The sequence below is a fragment of the Anolis carolinensis genome, chromosome 1 (assembly GCF_035594765.1).
Source record: "Anolis carolinensis isolate JA03-04 chromosome 1, rAnoCar3.1.pri, whole genome shotgun sequence".
NCBI classification, from domain to species: domain Eukaryota; kingdom Metazoa; phylum Chordata; class Lepidosauria; order Squamata; family Dactyloidae; genus Anolis; species Anolis carolinensis.
Genome location: NC_085841.1, coordinates 242,064,160 through 242,080,521, shown reverse-complemented (window position 1 = coordinate 242,080,521; position 16,362 = coordinate 242,064,160). Strand labels below are relative to the sequence as shown.

At 41.6% G+C, this 16,362-nt stretch overlaps 2 protein-coding genes across 3 annotated transcripts in view; one reads left to right on the top strand and one right to left on the bottom strand.

The window, feature by feature from the left end:
• The window catches only part of arpc2 (actin related protein 2/3 complex subunit 2), a 30,868-nt gene extending 29,208 nt beyond the window's left edge, over nt 1-1,660 (top strand). Inside the window, exon 10 of the mRNA XM_003214929.4 lies at nt 1,202-1,660. Within this exon, the coding sequence (XP_003214977.3) occupies nt 1,202-1,226 (25 nt within the window). The 3' untranslated portion in view covers nt 1,227-1,660. The remainder of the gene's footprint in view (nt 1-1,201) is intronic.
• Nucleotides 1,661-2,471: 811 nt separating this feature from the next.
• LOC100554207 (keratin, type I cytoskeletal 18) lies at nt 2,472-16,177 on the bottom strand. Of its 2 annotated transcripts, XM_003214949.3 has the most exons (8): nt 15,745-16,177; nt 13,398-13,480; nt 12,232-12,388; nt 10,612-10,776; nt 10,378-10,503; nt 6,912-7,132; nt 4,694-4,722; nt 2,472-2,660 (listed from the first exon to the last, which is right to left on the bottom strand). In XM_003214949.3, the coding sequence occupies exons 1-8, from the start codon at nt 16,141-16,143 to the stop codon at nt 2,563-2,565; spliced, it is 1,278 nt and encodes a 425-aa protein (XP_003214997.2). In that variant the 5' UTR covers nt 16,144-16,177; the 3' UTR covers nt 2,472-2,562. The 2 variants fall into 2 exon arrangements, with proteins under 2 accessions (XP_003214997.2, XP_062823395.1); XM_062967325.1 differs by lacking the exon at nt 4,694-4,722 and having other exon boundaries at nt 15,745-16,174.
• Between the last annotated feature and the right edge of the window lie 185 nt (nt 16,178-16,362).

The window sequence follows — 16,362 nt, the reverse complement described above, 5'->3', positions numbered from 1 at the left end:
TTATGAAGGACTAAGTGAAAACAGATACTCTGGTAATAAAAGAAAATCTATGGAGAGTATGTATACTGATAAGTGCTCTTCTAGCATGGATTGCTACCCTAATGCGAAGAGGCAAATATTTGACCTGATGTGGATATCCTTAATATACCAGACTGATCTTGATAATGTGATAAGACACTGTGAGTGTGGAGTTAAGCAGAGCGGCTAAAATGCATAAAATGAGTCTGAACGAAGGCCTGCAGTTTCTGAGGAAGGATGCAGGCTCCTGCTGTGAGAGCCGAAAGCACAGGTGACTTACACTTAGAATTAAATTATGGCTGCCTTATTCAGCTTTCAGTACATATAGCCTCCTTTCAAAAACTTCTGGTTTCCTTCGCAGGAATTCATTTTCTTTCTTAGGCAGCCTTTGGCTATTATATGAAAATATATTTATCCTCAGATGTACAGAGATAAATTTGTTCCCTGAAGCTTTTAAGTACTGTGACCTCTTCACAGGAATAAACTGAAATGTTTACCATTGTTCTGTCCCTTAATTTTTCTTTAGACACTAAAATTAGACTTGCTTATTCCATTTCTTTCATTCTGTAACATTCTGGAATCAGTCTTAGAAACTATTTTTCACCAATAGGCAAACTTCAGAGTTTGACTCAAGCATAGGGGTATAATATCAACTAATTCTGGATTATGCACAAGGCTTGCTAGGCTTGCTCAGCAAATACTCAGATTGAAAGTTTTAGTTTAGCATTGAGATTTATAGGAAAAATGTTTTGTCAGTACATTGACCATTTATGGGCAGAGTGTTCCTAAAAACAGTAAGAAGAATAACAAAAATTGCCAGATGAGGAGGAAAAATAAGAACAATATAGGTAGAAGAAAAAGTCGTTTATTTATCTCCCTTGTTTTAGAAGCTAGAGAATGCAAGATCACAATTATTTAGAAACCCATGAGCATAGACTGTCCAAAAGGGATATACCACAGATGTCCACAGCCTCATTAAGTTTGCTGCATATCCAAGAGAAAGGTCCCTTTCAAGCACAAGTCCTATTTAGGTATGCAGGGCAGTCAATCAAGTGCAATGGGCTTATGGGCCTGGAAACTCAGGCCTGACCACCTTAAGAGGGGGGCAGAGAGTGCTGCAAGTACATAAAGCTCAGACTTCAAGATGATGAACTACCATAACAGGTGGCTTCCTTCTTTCCAGGGGGAAGACATTTGCATCCCGTTAACGCCTGAGGGAAGGTGGAGCTGGAAAACTGTGGCAGAAGGCTGGAGCACTTGCTACATGATTATCGTAGCATTTTAATGTTGCACCTCTCTGGGCTCTTATGGAAATAAATCCAATCGGGTTATGTTTTCTACACAAGTTTGGGAAGTGATCTGCAGAATCGAGCTGTGCTTGCGAGGACTTAATAGTTCAGACAAAACAAAAAAAAACCTTAATTCCATTTTGATCAACTTTACTTTCTTTACTTTTTTCCCCCTTATCCCCTTTTTCAAGCTGTTTTGCTTTGCAATATGTTTACCGGTAATGAGTTGCAGTATTTCTTATGAGAATAATGCAATATTAACTTGTTTTTCTTCCAAGTATTTTGCGTTCACAATGCCTGTATCTGAAGAAATATTGTTGGGGTTCATTATTAAAGGAGATCTTTCTATCTTACCAATTATGATGTATGAGTATTTAGTTCTACATTTGTGTTATTAATTTATGCTTACACCAAATCAGAAAGGACACATGGGGAAAAAGTATATGCAGTGTACCCATATAACTTAAGTGAAAAGAACGTGTTTGCTTAGGACACTCTGCAAGACCCAAATTAACAGACCACATAGCAAAGGCTTCGTGCAGTTGAAGAACAAGCAGATACACCAATAAACCAACAAGAGAAAAGTCTGCGAAATCAATAAGAATTCCTGCTTATAGTGTAATGAGGAATTAACTATCCAGCTCAAATGAGAAATAATGAGCCAGTTCGCTTTTTCTTTCATAACTAATAAATACCACATTTGCTCTTTCTCATGGCTGCTTTACAGGGCTCAAATCCCAGCAGAGTATAGGTGTGAACATCAGCAACAGGTCATTAGATGTAATTGATATTTAAGTACAGTAAGAATCCCCATAACTGCATCTTCAGTTATCAGAAGGGGAAATGGTTTCTTAAGGAATATGCTAGGTCCTACAGGCAGCTCTATAGTATCCTCCCCCCCCCCCCCCACTGAATGACCTAGCCCTGAATGACCTAGCAAATTCCTAGAGAGAATACTCCACCAGCAATTTCTTAATCCTCCAAGGTGACTGGCATGCTGGGAATGCAAGTAAGGTAATTTATAGCTATAGGTCATATCCACCATTTCACGTAAATGCAGTTCAGCCAGGAACATATCCCGTGAATATGGAGATTTTTACTGTATTTGAATTAAGTGTTGCCTTTTAAATACTGAAGTTATGCAAGCAAATATGACAACATGTCTAGAGTTCTTATATATTGTTTATTAAGCCACAGAAGGCACAGCTGATTCAAGATTAGCTACACATTAGTACACCCCACACACTGGAAGAGGCTACTGGATCACTTCTTCAGATCTCTGGGCCACCACTTGCCCATCCACAATTTCTTGTGTAGTGACCACCACCTTCTTAATGGTCTGTTTCCTGGTGTCTGCAAGAAATTGATAAAAGTAACTAATTAGAAAAATAAACAAGGCTGGATTAGGGAGGCTAGATCAGTTTAAGGATGGGCAAATCTGTCAGGTTTTAAGATTCTTGTTTTTCCACTGATCGTTTCATTCTGTCCTGTGTTTAATGGAGAATGTTTTTTTTTTAATTGTGTGTAATTTTGCTTGGTCTTTCCTCCCCAATGCATGTGTATAAAATGCATGTGTATTTCCAGTGACAAGTGCATTTACTCACACTTTATAGCACACTGCGTCTTGCAAGCAGCATCACAGATATGAATGTTTTTATACTGCTTTCCGAATGCAAATTGCATTTGGTTCCATGTTTTCTTCTGGAAAGTTTATATTGGAGTAATAGAACAGATTTCTAACCCATCTCTAAATCAGGTGTCTAAAAAGAAGCAGCAAAAAGCATTAGACTAATAGGTTTTTGCAGGCTCAGAACAAACAGTGCCCAAGTAAGCTTCTTTTCTCACAAAGAGTTGATTCAGGCTATACTGTTTCTATACTTCTGTGATTCATCAAAAACAGATTATTTAGCCAATCATTTATCAGCATTAGTTTTATGGGTGAATTATTACTTATGCTTACACTTAGCATTTTGCCATGCTGTGCTATCTTCCTGCTCAAAATCGTTGTTTAGGTGATTCTGCTGTAAGAGTGGAGAGATTAGTACCCCTACTTTTCCCTCAACTGTAAAGTAGTGGAGAGATTGGTACTTTGCATCGGACAAATAGTCTGTAGGTGAAACAAGTTAACGCTTGTTTTTTCCTGCCCTAATCTGTTCTTTCAAAGTCACCACTTTTGCAGGACTCGGGTCACCACTGCAGACATTGCATAGTTTTGCACTCATGCACACATTAGTATTTGATGGAGCAAAATACTGAGGTACCTTGGAATGACCATACAGACCAGAAAAGAGGGAATAAAAAAGGAATAAGAAACCCTGTGACTCTAAGTCTAAGGATCTAGAACAGAGATGGGCAAGGTGTGGCCCCAAGGAGTCAAAATATTTTCTGTTTTGCCCACAAGTGCCCTCAAAGGCCTAGGAAAGACTTTTTTAAAATCAGGAATTAAACAGAGGGATTTTCAGTCTCATTCTGAAAAAACCATGGCAAAAAACACCCCGACTCCCAAGCCCAAAGGACTACTGTGAGAGCAGTGTAGCCCTCTTTCTCCCACAGTTGCCCACCCCAGTCTAGAACATAGTCTCGATTATGGTGATGCTAAACAGTCTGGCAGTGTATTCATACTGTCAGCCCTGGGTGCTATGTACCATTTTTTTTATCAGTAGATTGTTTCTAATGAGAAAAAGAAAATGCAGGAAAGCAAGATGCTAGTGCCGTAATTATATTTATATTCAGCTTTTCCTCCATTAAGCTCAAGATGGCAAGCATAACACTTCTTCCTCCACTTCGTCCCAACATCAGAGCTAACCCGAATGACAGTTGCATCTGTCAAGTAGGAAAATTTAGGGACCGCTTATGCGGGGAGGCTAATTTAACTAATTTACGTCACCATAAAAAATGTCCAGCAGCATGTGTGCAAAAGATGAGGAAGTACTCTATCAAGGACTTGGTGTCACACTGGATGATGAAGCAGCAGCTCCTCCTGTGGCCAGAATCGAGCATACCCTCATGAAGCCAGAAGCTGGAAAATGTTAAGTAGCCTCTGTGTCTTTGTTGTGTTGTATGTCTAATAGCATTGAATGTTTGCCATGTATATTTACATTGAGTCCCCTTCAGGGTGAGAAGGGCGGATTATAAATACTGTAAATAAATAACCAATGGATGTTGGCAATGAGGCAGCTCAAACTTCTGCAAATCAAACTACTTTCAGATGAATCCTGTTTATAGAAAAGCAGCATTAAAGCTTAGAAGGAGCTTTTTAATGGTGGGGGATCAGCAAGCAGTTCAGCAAGCAAGTAGGCCACACAAATGCAAATTGCGAGAAGCCAGCTAAAGTCACTACTGCAGCATCACTCTACTAATGACACTACTGCAATGTCACCACTCACCTGCTTTGCCTGCATTCAGCAACTCTCCTCTGAAAATACAAAGACATGGCAGGAGTTTTGCATGCTCTGCCCTTAGGCAATTTGCTTTCCAGGTGAGCTTCCTGCTACAAATTTGTTTACACCTGTACTGCAGAACAAACTGCCACAACATGATGTTCATCAAATATCCCTGCATCTCTGGAACTGGAATAATCTGGTCTAAGTCCTTATTGCTCCTGACTTGATAAAACAAGGGCTGTAGGGAAAAGAGCTTATATTTGTTTCAGAAATATAATTTTACGAGGGGGCAGCTTTTCCCATGAGGTTGCCAACACGGTTTCACAAGAAACAGCACCCGATCGATTTATTTTTCCTCTTGTTATTTTATCATGATCAAAAGCCTTTTCCGAGCATCTACACCCAAAACTATTTTCCAAAACCTATATCCAAAACACTGCTGGGCAGTTTAAAGTGTATTACCTGGAATTACACATTTATGACTGTTTCATATTCACAATCCTTATGGAGACCCTAGTTTAGGGGATACACAGGAACCATGGAAGTCCCCACTTAACCAGGTAGCAGTCAGGGGCATAACTACAATACCATGGCTATTTCTCTGATGCAAGCCTTCAGCCTGCATCCTCTAAACACTTACGTACATCATCAGAACTTTGTGTCTAATATAGTGGTTCTCAACCGGTGGGTCCCCCGGTGTTTTGGCCTACAACTCCCAGAAATCCAAGGCAGTTTACCGGCTGTTAGGATTTCTGGGAGTTGAAGGCTAAAACATCTGGAGACCCACAGGTTGAGAACCACTGATTTAATAGGATAAGGCAGTGTTTCTTAAACTACTCTTCCAGGTGTTTTGGACATCAGCTCCCAGAAATCCCAGCCAGCTTACCAGCTGTTAGGAATTGTGGGAGCTGAAGCCCAAAACATCTGGAGGAGCACAGTTTGATAAACTGGGATTTATTTATTTTTTCATGTAAGGAGTGACTTGAGAAACTGCAAGTCGCTTCTGGTGTGAGAGAATTGGCTGTCTGCAAGGATGTTGCCCAGGGGACGCCCAGATGTTTTGATGTTTTACCATCCTTGTGGGAGGCTTCTCTTATGTCCCATAAACTGGGATAAGGGGTTGTATATGTTTGTTGTGTATCTTCAAGGCATTCCCAACTTATTGTGACCCTAAGGCAAGCCTATCACAGGGTGTTTTAGAGCTTAGTGTGTGACTTGTCAACCCAGTGGGCTTTCATGGCTGAGTGGGGATTCAAACCCTGATCTCGAGAGTGACAGTCCAACACTCAAATCACTTTTGCCATAGTTTTCAGAGGTGGAAATCATGTGGTCTTTTAGATTTTGTCAATCTGCAAGTGTCAGCATAGCAATGGTGAGAAATTTTGAAGCTGCACTTCAGCAACATCTGGAGAATCAGATTTTTCCCACAGCTGGTCTATAACTAGATCCAGCATGCTCACTGGTCCTCATGGACCAGTCCGCGCCAGAGCTCCCTGTCAGCCGTCGCCGCCCCCAGTTCCTTCAAGGTCAGGCCAGTCATTTCACGGATAACATCCATCCATCTTGCCCTTGGTCGGCCTCTCTTCCTTTTTCCTTCCTTTTTCCCAGCATCATGATCTTTTCCAAGCTTTCCTGTCTTCTCATTATGTGTCTCATCCAGATATGGGGCTACAATTTCTATCAGACCTTGCAAGCACTATCAATGGTGATGGATGATGTGAGATAATGGATGGATGATGTTTACATAATACTGTTAAGTTGTAAAGTGTTATGTTGTTAATTGCCTTCAAGCTGATTTCAGCATATGGAGCCCCTATGAATGAGAGACTTCGCTGACTCAAGGCCATGGTTTCCTTGATTGAGTCTATCCATCTGTAAGGTGCTCTTCCTCTTTGTGCTGCCCACAACCTTACCAAACACTGTCATCTTTTCTAGTGAGACATGTCTTTTCATGATATGGCCAAAGTGGCTTGAAGGAACAGTTTAGAACTGATTTTTTTTCTACTGTTTGTATTTTACTGTTTGTATTTTAGCAGTTCAAAATTGAATAGAATAAACATATTTGGAAAGATAGTTCAGAAGAGAAAAACCTTATTCGAGAACCAAGAATGGATGCTGCACATAAGCTTCACTGAGAGCAAAGTGGGGGGAAATCAACCCTCAATTCTTTCAAAAGAAGGTTTGCATGAGTTATGGAAATGAGAAGTTTTCCTCTTGTTACCTGTCTGTCACCCCCTCAATCAAGCTGCGGTAATGTTCAATCTCATTCTCCAGCTTGGTCTTGATATCCAGAAGTGCTTCATAGTCTCGGGCCTGCTTCTCCAAGTCAGCCCGGCAAGCTGCCAGATCATCTTGCAGTTTCACAATGATCTGGTTGAGATGGGTCAGGTCATTGTGATAGCGATCTCCCGTGTTCTTCAAGGTGTGCTCCAGGGTGTCTACCTGAATCACAGAATGGTTGGTCAGGTGAAAGTGTCATGTTTTGTTTACTTATAATATCTGTGTTGTGTCAAAGGAATGTCATTATAAAAAGGTGTCATTATAAAAATGTCTGAAGCAGTTGGGTTGCTGTGGGTTTTCCAGGCTGTATGGCCATGTTTCAGAAGCATTCTGTCCCGACATTTCACCCAAATCTATGGCAGGAGAGAATGCTCCTGGAACATGGCCATACAGCCCGGAAAACTCACAGCAACCCAGTGATTCTGGCCATGAAAGCTTTCAACAACACTCTGAAGCAATTTTTGGCAACATGTAATCTTCCCGGTGATAGAGAACTGCAACTCTCATCAGCCTAAGCTAGAATAGCCACTAGGGTTACAAATGCCCATGCTTGGTCTACCCAGTTATCACAGCATGTCAGATACCACACACTAGAGCAGTGGTTCTCAACCTGTGGGCCGTGGCCCAGCAGTGGGCCACAAGAACAAAAATCCGGTCCACAAACCTCCTTCCTCTTTATTTATTATTTTATTTTATTAATTTTGTTTCCGTTCCTTTCTGCAGAGATGACCATTGCATTGGATAGACCACATTAGCTCTAGATTATTAAATATGATTTTCTGTGAGCAAGCAGATGATGACTACTGGATGGCATACGTTCTCTTTCAGAAACTAGATCTGATGTGGTCTAATCCAATGCAATTTTCTGAATCGGCACCCCAAATAACCAAACTGAATCTAAAGTTGACCAGAAACTGATTCGTAACCCTTTTGGTACTAATGTTGTAGAGTGGTCCCTGGTCAAAGTGGTTCCTGTTCAAAGTGATCCCTGGTCAAGTGGGCCCTGATTAAATAAGCCCTGGTCAAAGTGAACCCTAGTCAAGTGGGCCCTGGTCAAAAAAAGACTGGGAACCACTACTCTAGAGATGGGGAGGGGGGGGGGTTGTATGACAAGATAACCAGTTAGTATTGGCCAGGACCTTTCCTCATCCCAACCCCAGAAAACCACTTTTGTTTATTCATTGGGGTTTAATCATTCTTTATTGAACAGCAATTCACTTCACCATTTTAAATGCCTCAGAAATATCTTTTTGGTGAGCAATTGTGTAAAGAAAAAACCCGCCAGATGTTTCACTGAAGTGGCACAGCCCTCTTGCTTAAACATTAAGGTCTCTTTGAATCCCAGTCATCATTTGCACAGATTAATGCCACCATAAAGGAAATGTTAAGTATGGCTGGAATCCTCTATGGCAGTTATGAATGTGTAACCTAGAGTTATGCACACCTGATGGTTATGTATTTGTAGCCTTGAGTTTAGGTGGATACAGAAGGACCACTAAAGTCCCAACTTCTCACTGGGAAGCAGCTGTTGTGATTGATAGGGATCTGTTCCTCTGTCAATTGGGAAGTAGCTGGCTATTAGACCTACCCCTCTCATGGAAGCAATTTCCACCACTGGGGAAATTACAACAGCTATCTTGTTCCTGCCTATTTTGCCAATGGTTGCTCAGACAAAGGGATGGATACACCATTGAAAGGGAAACAGATCCCCCGCCCCGATCACAGTGACTGCTGCCCACTAAGAGGGGATTAAGAGATCAGAATGGGACTAACTGCCTAGCACTGTAACTACGGCTGCTACACATACTAAATCCCATAGAGAATTCCACATTACATATTGATCTATGACAGTGGTTCTCAACCTGTGGGTCCCCAGGTGTTTTGGCCTTCAACTCCTAGAAATCCCATCCAGTTTACCAACAGTTAGGATTTCTGGGAGTTGAAATTCAAAACATCTGGGGATCCACAAGTTGAGAACCACTGATCTATGACACCATGACATCACATTAAAAGAAACAGCAACATCAAAGGAATGACCCTCAGGATAAGCAGATACAAAGAAGGACAATATTCGTATTTTGTAGAACAAGGAGAGAATCATAGCTGAAAAGCTGAGAAAAGTTGCACCCCTAAACTTACTAATTAATAAAAATATTTCGCTCCCACCTGTTCTCCTGGGATCTGTACATGATGTGCAAGTAAAACAATATAAGCAATTTAAAACAATTCCATATTTAAAACAAAATAATGTAAACAGAATAAAAAGATGTTAAATACAGTAGAGTCTCACTTATCCAACCTAAACGGGCCGGCAGAAGCTTGGATAATGAATATCTTGGATAATAAGGAGGGATTAAGGAAAAGCCTATTGAACATCAAATTAGGTTATGATTTTACAAATTAAGCACTAAAACATCATGTTATGCAACAAATTTAACAGAAAAAGTAGTTTAGTGCACAGTTATGTTATGTTGTAATTACTGTATTTACAAATTTAGCACCAAAATATCACAATATATTGAAAACATTGACTACAAAAATGGCTTGGATTATCCAGAAGCTTGGATAAGCGAGGCTTGGATAAGTGAGACTCTACTGTAAGTTAACATGTTAAAGCCACTTAATAGATTGAAGCAGAGCCTTGGGTGTGTATTTCAAAATGTAAATTAGGACCATTGCAAGGGAAAGACATTCCACAGAGAGGAAGGCATAGTAAAAAAAACAAAAAAATGACCATATCCTCCCACAATTATTGCTCCCACGACAAAGACACCATGGAGTACAGCTTTATTCATCTATAGCAGCTGCAAGCCACTAAATGGAGAATATTTCTTGACTAGCTCTGCTCCCAGACATTTACTAAAATGAGAGACTCAATGGCACCTACCATATCCAAGCCAACCAAACTTGTAGTTGAATCAGATTCCAACCCTGACAATAGGATGACATCCTCCACTAACCTGAGGGTTTAAGAGGACTAGAGCAGATGGTGTCAAACACACACACACACACAACTCTGTCCTTCATACCCCATTCCATCACATAAAACCTGAAGCGGATGTCTCACTGGGGCTTATGGTAGGCTTGATGTAGTACCATCTGCTGCTCCTCCTTCTGGATCTCAGCAGCTCTGTGGAGATCATGATGCCCTCCCCTTTTTGCTTTGCCTGAACACATACCGTAAGCACAACTTCTGCTAAGATTTCTGTCAGGAACATGGAGTCACTGATTCATGTAGACAACTCACCATATGTTTGGAATGAAAGCTACAACTGGTGTCCCTGTTAATTCCCAATAAATAATTATTATTACAAATAGAATAAATCTGCCCTGCCCAGAATGCCAAAATGGGGCGAGATGTATTGCTTCTAATGGGATTTGGGAAGAAAAGCGGCTAATCATCTTACTATTTTCTGGAGGCCCTGGCGTTCGATTTCCAGACCTTGCAGCTGCCGCTGAAGTTCTGACAGCTCTTGTTTGGCTTCTTCCAGTGCTTGAGTGTTCACATCAGCTTCTTGGGACATAGATTCAAACTGCAAAGGTGAGGAACAATAATATGGAGGAGGAAGTTCAGAGTTACAGAAAACCCATGCCTTCTCGCCTTCTCTCCCATCTTTTCCCGGTTCCTTCCTTTCTCGTACCTTAGCTTTGTACCAGTTCTCAGCATCAGCACGATTCTGCTCAGCCGCTTTCTCATATTGGTTGCGGATCTCTGCTATAGTCTCACTCAGGTCATGTTTCTGCGGATCATCCACTTGTACAGTTACATCGGAGTTGGCAATCAAAGGGCTGAGAGCCTCTACTTCCTACAGGAAATAAAAAACACCATTGGTTGTGCTGTCCCCACTGGTATAATTTCCAAATCCCCAATGTAACCAAGCCTATGTATACATAAGTGAAAAAAAATTAACAGTCCTACACTGTTTACTGCTACCTTTTGTTGATTCTTTCATTGATACCTATCATGTTGATTTTATTAATTCGCTATGTTGTTTATGGAATTTATTACCTGTTTTAACTATTATTGTGTTATTTGTGAATGTTTAATTGCTTGTTTTAATTGTTTTTAAATAATTTCTATTTTGCTTATTTCTATTTTGTTTTTGTAAGTCACCCTGTGTCCCTTTGGGGAGAGAGGGCAGGTTATAAATAAAGTTGTTATTATTATTATTATTATTATTATTATTATTATTACAGTAGAGTCTCAACATTCACTTATCCAACGTTCTGGATTATCCAACACAGTCAGCCTTTTAGTAGTCAATGTTTTTGTAGTCAATCTTTTCAATACATTGTGATGTTTTGGTGCTAAATTCGTAAATACAGTAATTACTACATAACATTGCTGTGTATTGAACTGCTTTTTCTGTCAAATTTGTTGTAAAACATGATGTTTTGATGCTTCATTTGAAAAATCATAATGTAATTTGATGTTTAATAGGCTTTTCCTTAATCCCTTCTTATTATCCAACATATTCACTTACCCAACATTCTGCTGGCCCGTTTATGTTGGATAAGTGAGACTCTACTGTATTATTATTTTGTTTGCCACTGCCTTCTAGTCTCAAATATTAGACTAAAAGCACCTTGGAATAGAGAACTATCCTGTTATATTTTGCAAAGTAATCAATTACAATCACGCAAAATTAGACTCTCAGGATTCTAAAGAGCACAGCAGCAGAAAAAGAGACACAGTACTCTTAGGTGAGTCATATGTGAATGCATTCATTGGGATATTTATTTATTTTTATTTATTTATTTACAGTATTTATATTCCGCCCTTCTCACTCCGAAGGGAACTCAGGGCGGATCACATTATGTACATATAGGGCAAACATTCAATGCCCATAAACACATCAAACCGAGACAGAGACAACAGACAGACAGACGCAGAGGCAATTTTAACCTTCTCCTGAGGAGATGTTCGATTCTGGCCACCGGGGGGAGCAGCTGCTTCATCATCCACTCTGATGGCACTTCCTCACTTCCTCATTCCAACATTGTAAATTAGTTAAACTTGCCTCCCCACTTTTATGAGTGGTACCTTATTTCCTACTTGATAGATGCAACTATCTTTCAGATTGCTAGGTCAGCAACGAGCAGGGGCTATATTTTATTTTTAATTGACGGGTGCTCACCCCGCCACGGGCTGGCCTCGAACTCATGACCTCATGGTCAGAGTGATTTATTGCAGCAGCTGTTTACCAGCCTGCGCCACAGCCCCCCTTCCATTCATGTGTTTTCCTTTTGGTGGCTGTTACCTCCTTATGATTTTTGCGCAAGTGGGCAAGCTCCTCTCGGAGAGACTCCAGGTCCCCTTCCAGCTTCAAGCGGAGGAAATTGGTGTCATCAATCATTTTGCGCAATCCATGGGTGTCTTTTTGCACACTGTCACATACCACCTGCTCTGCTTCCAGCCTGGAAATACAAAAAGGTGACAAGAAACAAAACAGTAAGATACATGGCTGACTTTTTAAAAAACATAATAACATTGACTTAGAAATTTCAGGGTTAATTCTCATTTTTGGCTTTTGCTTTTGTACTCAGATGCATAAAAATAAAATACATACACATCTCACTAAGGTCCCTTCTATACTGCCATATAATCCAGTTCAAATAAGATAATCTGTATTTTACATGGCAATGTAGAAGGGGCTTAAGTGTGACAGGTTGATGACTACCAATGATGACTCTTGAGTAGAAGTGGTTCCCCAATTTTTTCTTGACTCACCATGGTATAGCGGTTTAAATGTTATACTAGAACTCTAGAAGACCAGGCTATGAATCCTATGGCCATGGAAACCCAATCTCTCAGCCTAAGACAATGCTTCTCAACGTGGGGGTCCCCAGATGTTTTTGGCTTTCAATTCCCAGAAATCCTAATAGCTCGTAAACTGGCTGGGATTTCTGGGAGTTGTAGGCCAAAAACATCTGGGAACCCCAGGATGAGAACCACTGGACTAAGAGGAAAGCAAAGGGAGAGCTCTGGCGAAAAATGCATTACAGAGAATGCAAGCACAAGGACTGGAACTTTTATCAGTGAATCAATGTATTTAGCACTCATCTCAAGGAATCTAAGATGAGTGCCAAATATTAATCCATTGTTTCAGAGTCCTAGAAAGTAAACATGCTTGGTAAAACTTCCTTTCCAAAAGTAACAGCCACTTAGCACAGATAAGTGTTATTTTGTTACTTTCTCATAGCTCCCATTCTCTAGTAATCAGAGAACAAGAGCTGTGAAAAATAAAAAATTAAAGGATTTGGGTTTTTCTTTTTCAAGTCTTCTTGGTATGCAGAATGATTTTTCCCTCTCCTTCTTGGAGTAGTCTCTTCATATTTAGAAGTTAACGACAACATGATGCACTCTGCCCATGGGCATGCTTTTAATGTTACACGATCCAACAGGGGTGGAAGCAAAACAACTGACTTGTGCTTGAAGTCATCCGCTGCCAGTCTGGCATTATCAATCTCTAGAAGCAGCCTCATGTTCTCCATATTGAGATCTTCAACCTGTTATGGAAATAGACATTTGTGTGTCAGTAACAGATACAAGTGGCATTGTGGTCTGAACATTGGATCAACCCTGGAGATCCTCTTGGCCATGGAAACGCACTAGGTGAGCTTGGGGAAATCACACATGCTCAGTCCCTGAAAAACCCATGATAGGTTCAATTTAAGGTGACCATAACTCAGAAATGACTTGGAGGCACACAACAACAAATGGATATAAGGTGCCACTCGATAAAAATAACAGTAAGTTATACTATATTCAATGCCAGTTAAGTGTCTGGAGAACAAAACCTATGAGGAGTGGCTTAAAGAACTGGGCATGTTTAGCCTGCAAAAGAGAGGAAACATGATAGCCAGGTATAAATATGTGAGGTGAAGTCATAGAGAGGACGGAGCAAACTTGTTTTCTGCCATCCTGGAGACTAGGATGCGGAACAATGGCTCCAAACTTCAGGAAAGGGGATTCCACCTAAACATTAGGAAGAACTTCCTAACTATGAGAGCTGTTCAGCAGTGAAACTCTCTGGCCCAGAGTTTGGTGGAGACACTTTCTTTGGAGGCTTTTAAGCAGAAGCTGGAAAGCCATCTGTCGGGAGTGCTTTGAATGCGATTTTCCTGCTTCTTGGACTGGATGGCCCATGATGTCTCTTCCAACTCTATGATTCTATGTGTTTAGAACTAGTGCTTCAAACTGAGAGATCTGCCAGTGCTCTTTCATTTGGAAGTAATTTTTAAAGGAACAAGCAAGACACCCCCAGTTCACTCTTTTGAGAAGCACATGAAGTGGGAGAAAAAAACCAAGAAAAAGTTGTGCAAGGAAAAGAGCAGAGGACAGAATAGGTTTGAGTAGGTTACTCAAGGATACCAGCATGAAAATCTCACTCATCAACCAAACTGACTGGCTTTCTGAACAACTGGAATTTTGAGTGCAACAATGAAGCTAACACAATCTGAGCTTTATTTGAAGGATGTCTCAGACCCCTTCTACACTGCCATATAATCCAGATTTTTAAAGCAAATAATCCACATTATCTGTTTTGAACTGGATTATATGAATCTACACTACTATATAATCCAGTTCAAAGCAGGTAATCTGGATTTTATATGGCAGTGTAGAAGGGGCCTCAGAAACCAAGATGATGTGGTTTTCCCAGCAAAATTCTTACAGCTTCAATTTCAGAGTGTCTTTGTCCTCCTTGCCTAATGTTTGGATAGGTAAACAAACTGCTTGAGGAAGTTAGAAGGGGTTGTTTGTTCTCAAGAAAGGGAGGTAGCTGGTGGGTCTTTTTTTAAAAAAAAAAAAACAGCCAGCCTTTGTCAATAAAGCTGTCAAAAGGCAATAGATGAAAAAAGTAAGAAGGGTGTGGGAAAAGAAGATGTTTGGCAAGGGCTTTGCTTGCTTTCTGGGGTGCTGCAAGGATGCTGGTGAGGGCAGGAAAGAGAAGTGGTGACAGCAGTGGTGACTACAGATTCCTTCCCAGAAGGAAACACAGGGTAGTATTGTGCCAGGAAGCTAAACTTGTATTGGGGGTAGTGAGGTGGGAGGAAAGGAAGGTAACAAGGGCCTGAGTCCGGTCTCCCCACCACCATAGTCTCCATACTCTCCTCTGGGACTGAGGAGAGGCAGACAAGACCAGATTCCTCTCCAATCCAGTGTCTTCCCTTCACCAGATCTGCACTCTATGTGGAAGGGCAGGCATTGATACATACAGCTACCTTTCCATATCCTTGGTTCTGTCTAAACATATTCAAGCATCCATGGTTTGGAAATGTCCCCCCTCCCCCACAAAGTCCCCAAAGCAAACTTTGATTATGCAATTTTTCTATGCCATTGTATATAATGGAGCTCAATTCTGGTATCGCAAGGGCCCCGGAAACCCAACTCCAGCAGATACCAAGGGAGCACAGCATATACTCTTTTAGATCTAGCTCTGTTGGCAAATGTTCATGTCATGTGTAGCTAACATCAGTGATATTTTCACTGAAGTTTTTCTTCAATAGTCCAACAAGATATTTTAAAGTGTGTTCCTTCTGAATGTATATTTGTAAGCAGTTTGTTGTCATGCCTTTTTTTGAGTGGAGGTTTTCAAAGGTGGTCTTCACATGTTCATAATAATAATAATAATAATAATAGTGTTATTATTATTACTACTATTATTATCCCCTTTTCAACAAGGTTATGATTGCCATTTCTTTCCAAAGGGTGCAGTCTTTTTCCAAAAAGCCACAGCCAGGACATGCTGGCTCCCACGCCCACTGCTCACCTGCTTCCGCAGCTCGGCCAGGGGCCTCTCGCAGGCTTCCCAGTCCTTGTGTCCTCGGGCCTCGGCCCGGCGTGCGCGGATGGCGGCGATCTCCCCCTCCAGGGCCCGGTTGGCGGCCTCCAGCCCCCGCACCCGCTGCAGGTACCCGGCCAGGCGCTCGTTCAGCCCCTGCAGCGCCTCCTGCTGCCGCCCGGGGCCCAGCAGGATGGCCGAGGCGTCGGCGCTGGCGCGGGCCGCCGGGAGCGCCACCCGCAGCCGGGACAAGGAGAACCAGGAGTCCGACCCGCTGGAGCTGTTGCCGCGCACCGAGCCCGCCGACGAGGAGGAGGAGCCCGGCAGCCAGCGCTGGGAGCCCGCGGATAAGGAGCCACTGCGAGGCCGAGAAGAGGCGAAAGCCATGGTCGTGAAGGATATCTATCTCTATCCTTTGGGAACCAGTGGGCGCTTTTATAGCCCCCAGAGTCCTCATTTGCATTCCCAGGTAGCGGCCAGCCAATCGCAGCGTTTCGAATGCTCGGATAGCGGAAAGGGCTGCCAATGGGAATATCCCGAGGGTCATCATTCGTGTGCCAATCCAAACTATGGTCAACTTTCACGGCCATTATTTACTTAGCCCAA

What these genes read in the sequence shown, in the direction of transcription:
- LOC100554207 (XM_003214949.3), bottom strand. Translation starts at nt 16,143, where the DNA reads ATGGCTTTCGCCTCTTCTCGGCCTCGCAGTGGCTCCTTATCCGCGGGC. An exon ending in GCCAGGGCCTCCAGAAAATA is followed by an intron (nt 7,133 to 10,377) that starts GTAAGATGATTA and finishes TCTGTGATTCAG; the next exon opens with GTAGACACCCTGGAGCACAC. An exon ending in ATTGAGGGGGTGACAGACAG is followed by an intron (nt 4,723 to 6,911) that starts GTAACAAGAGGA and finishes TTGTATTTTCAG; the next exon opens with AGGAGAGTTGCTGAATGCAG.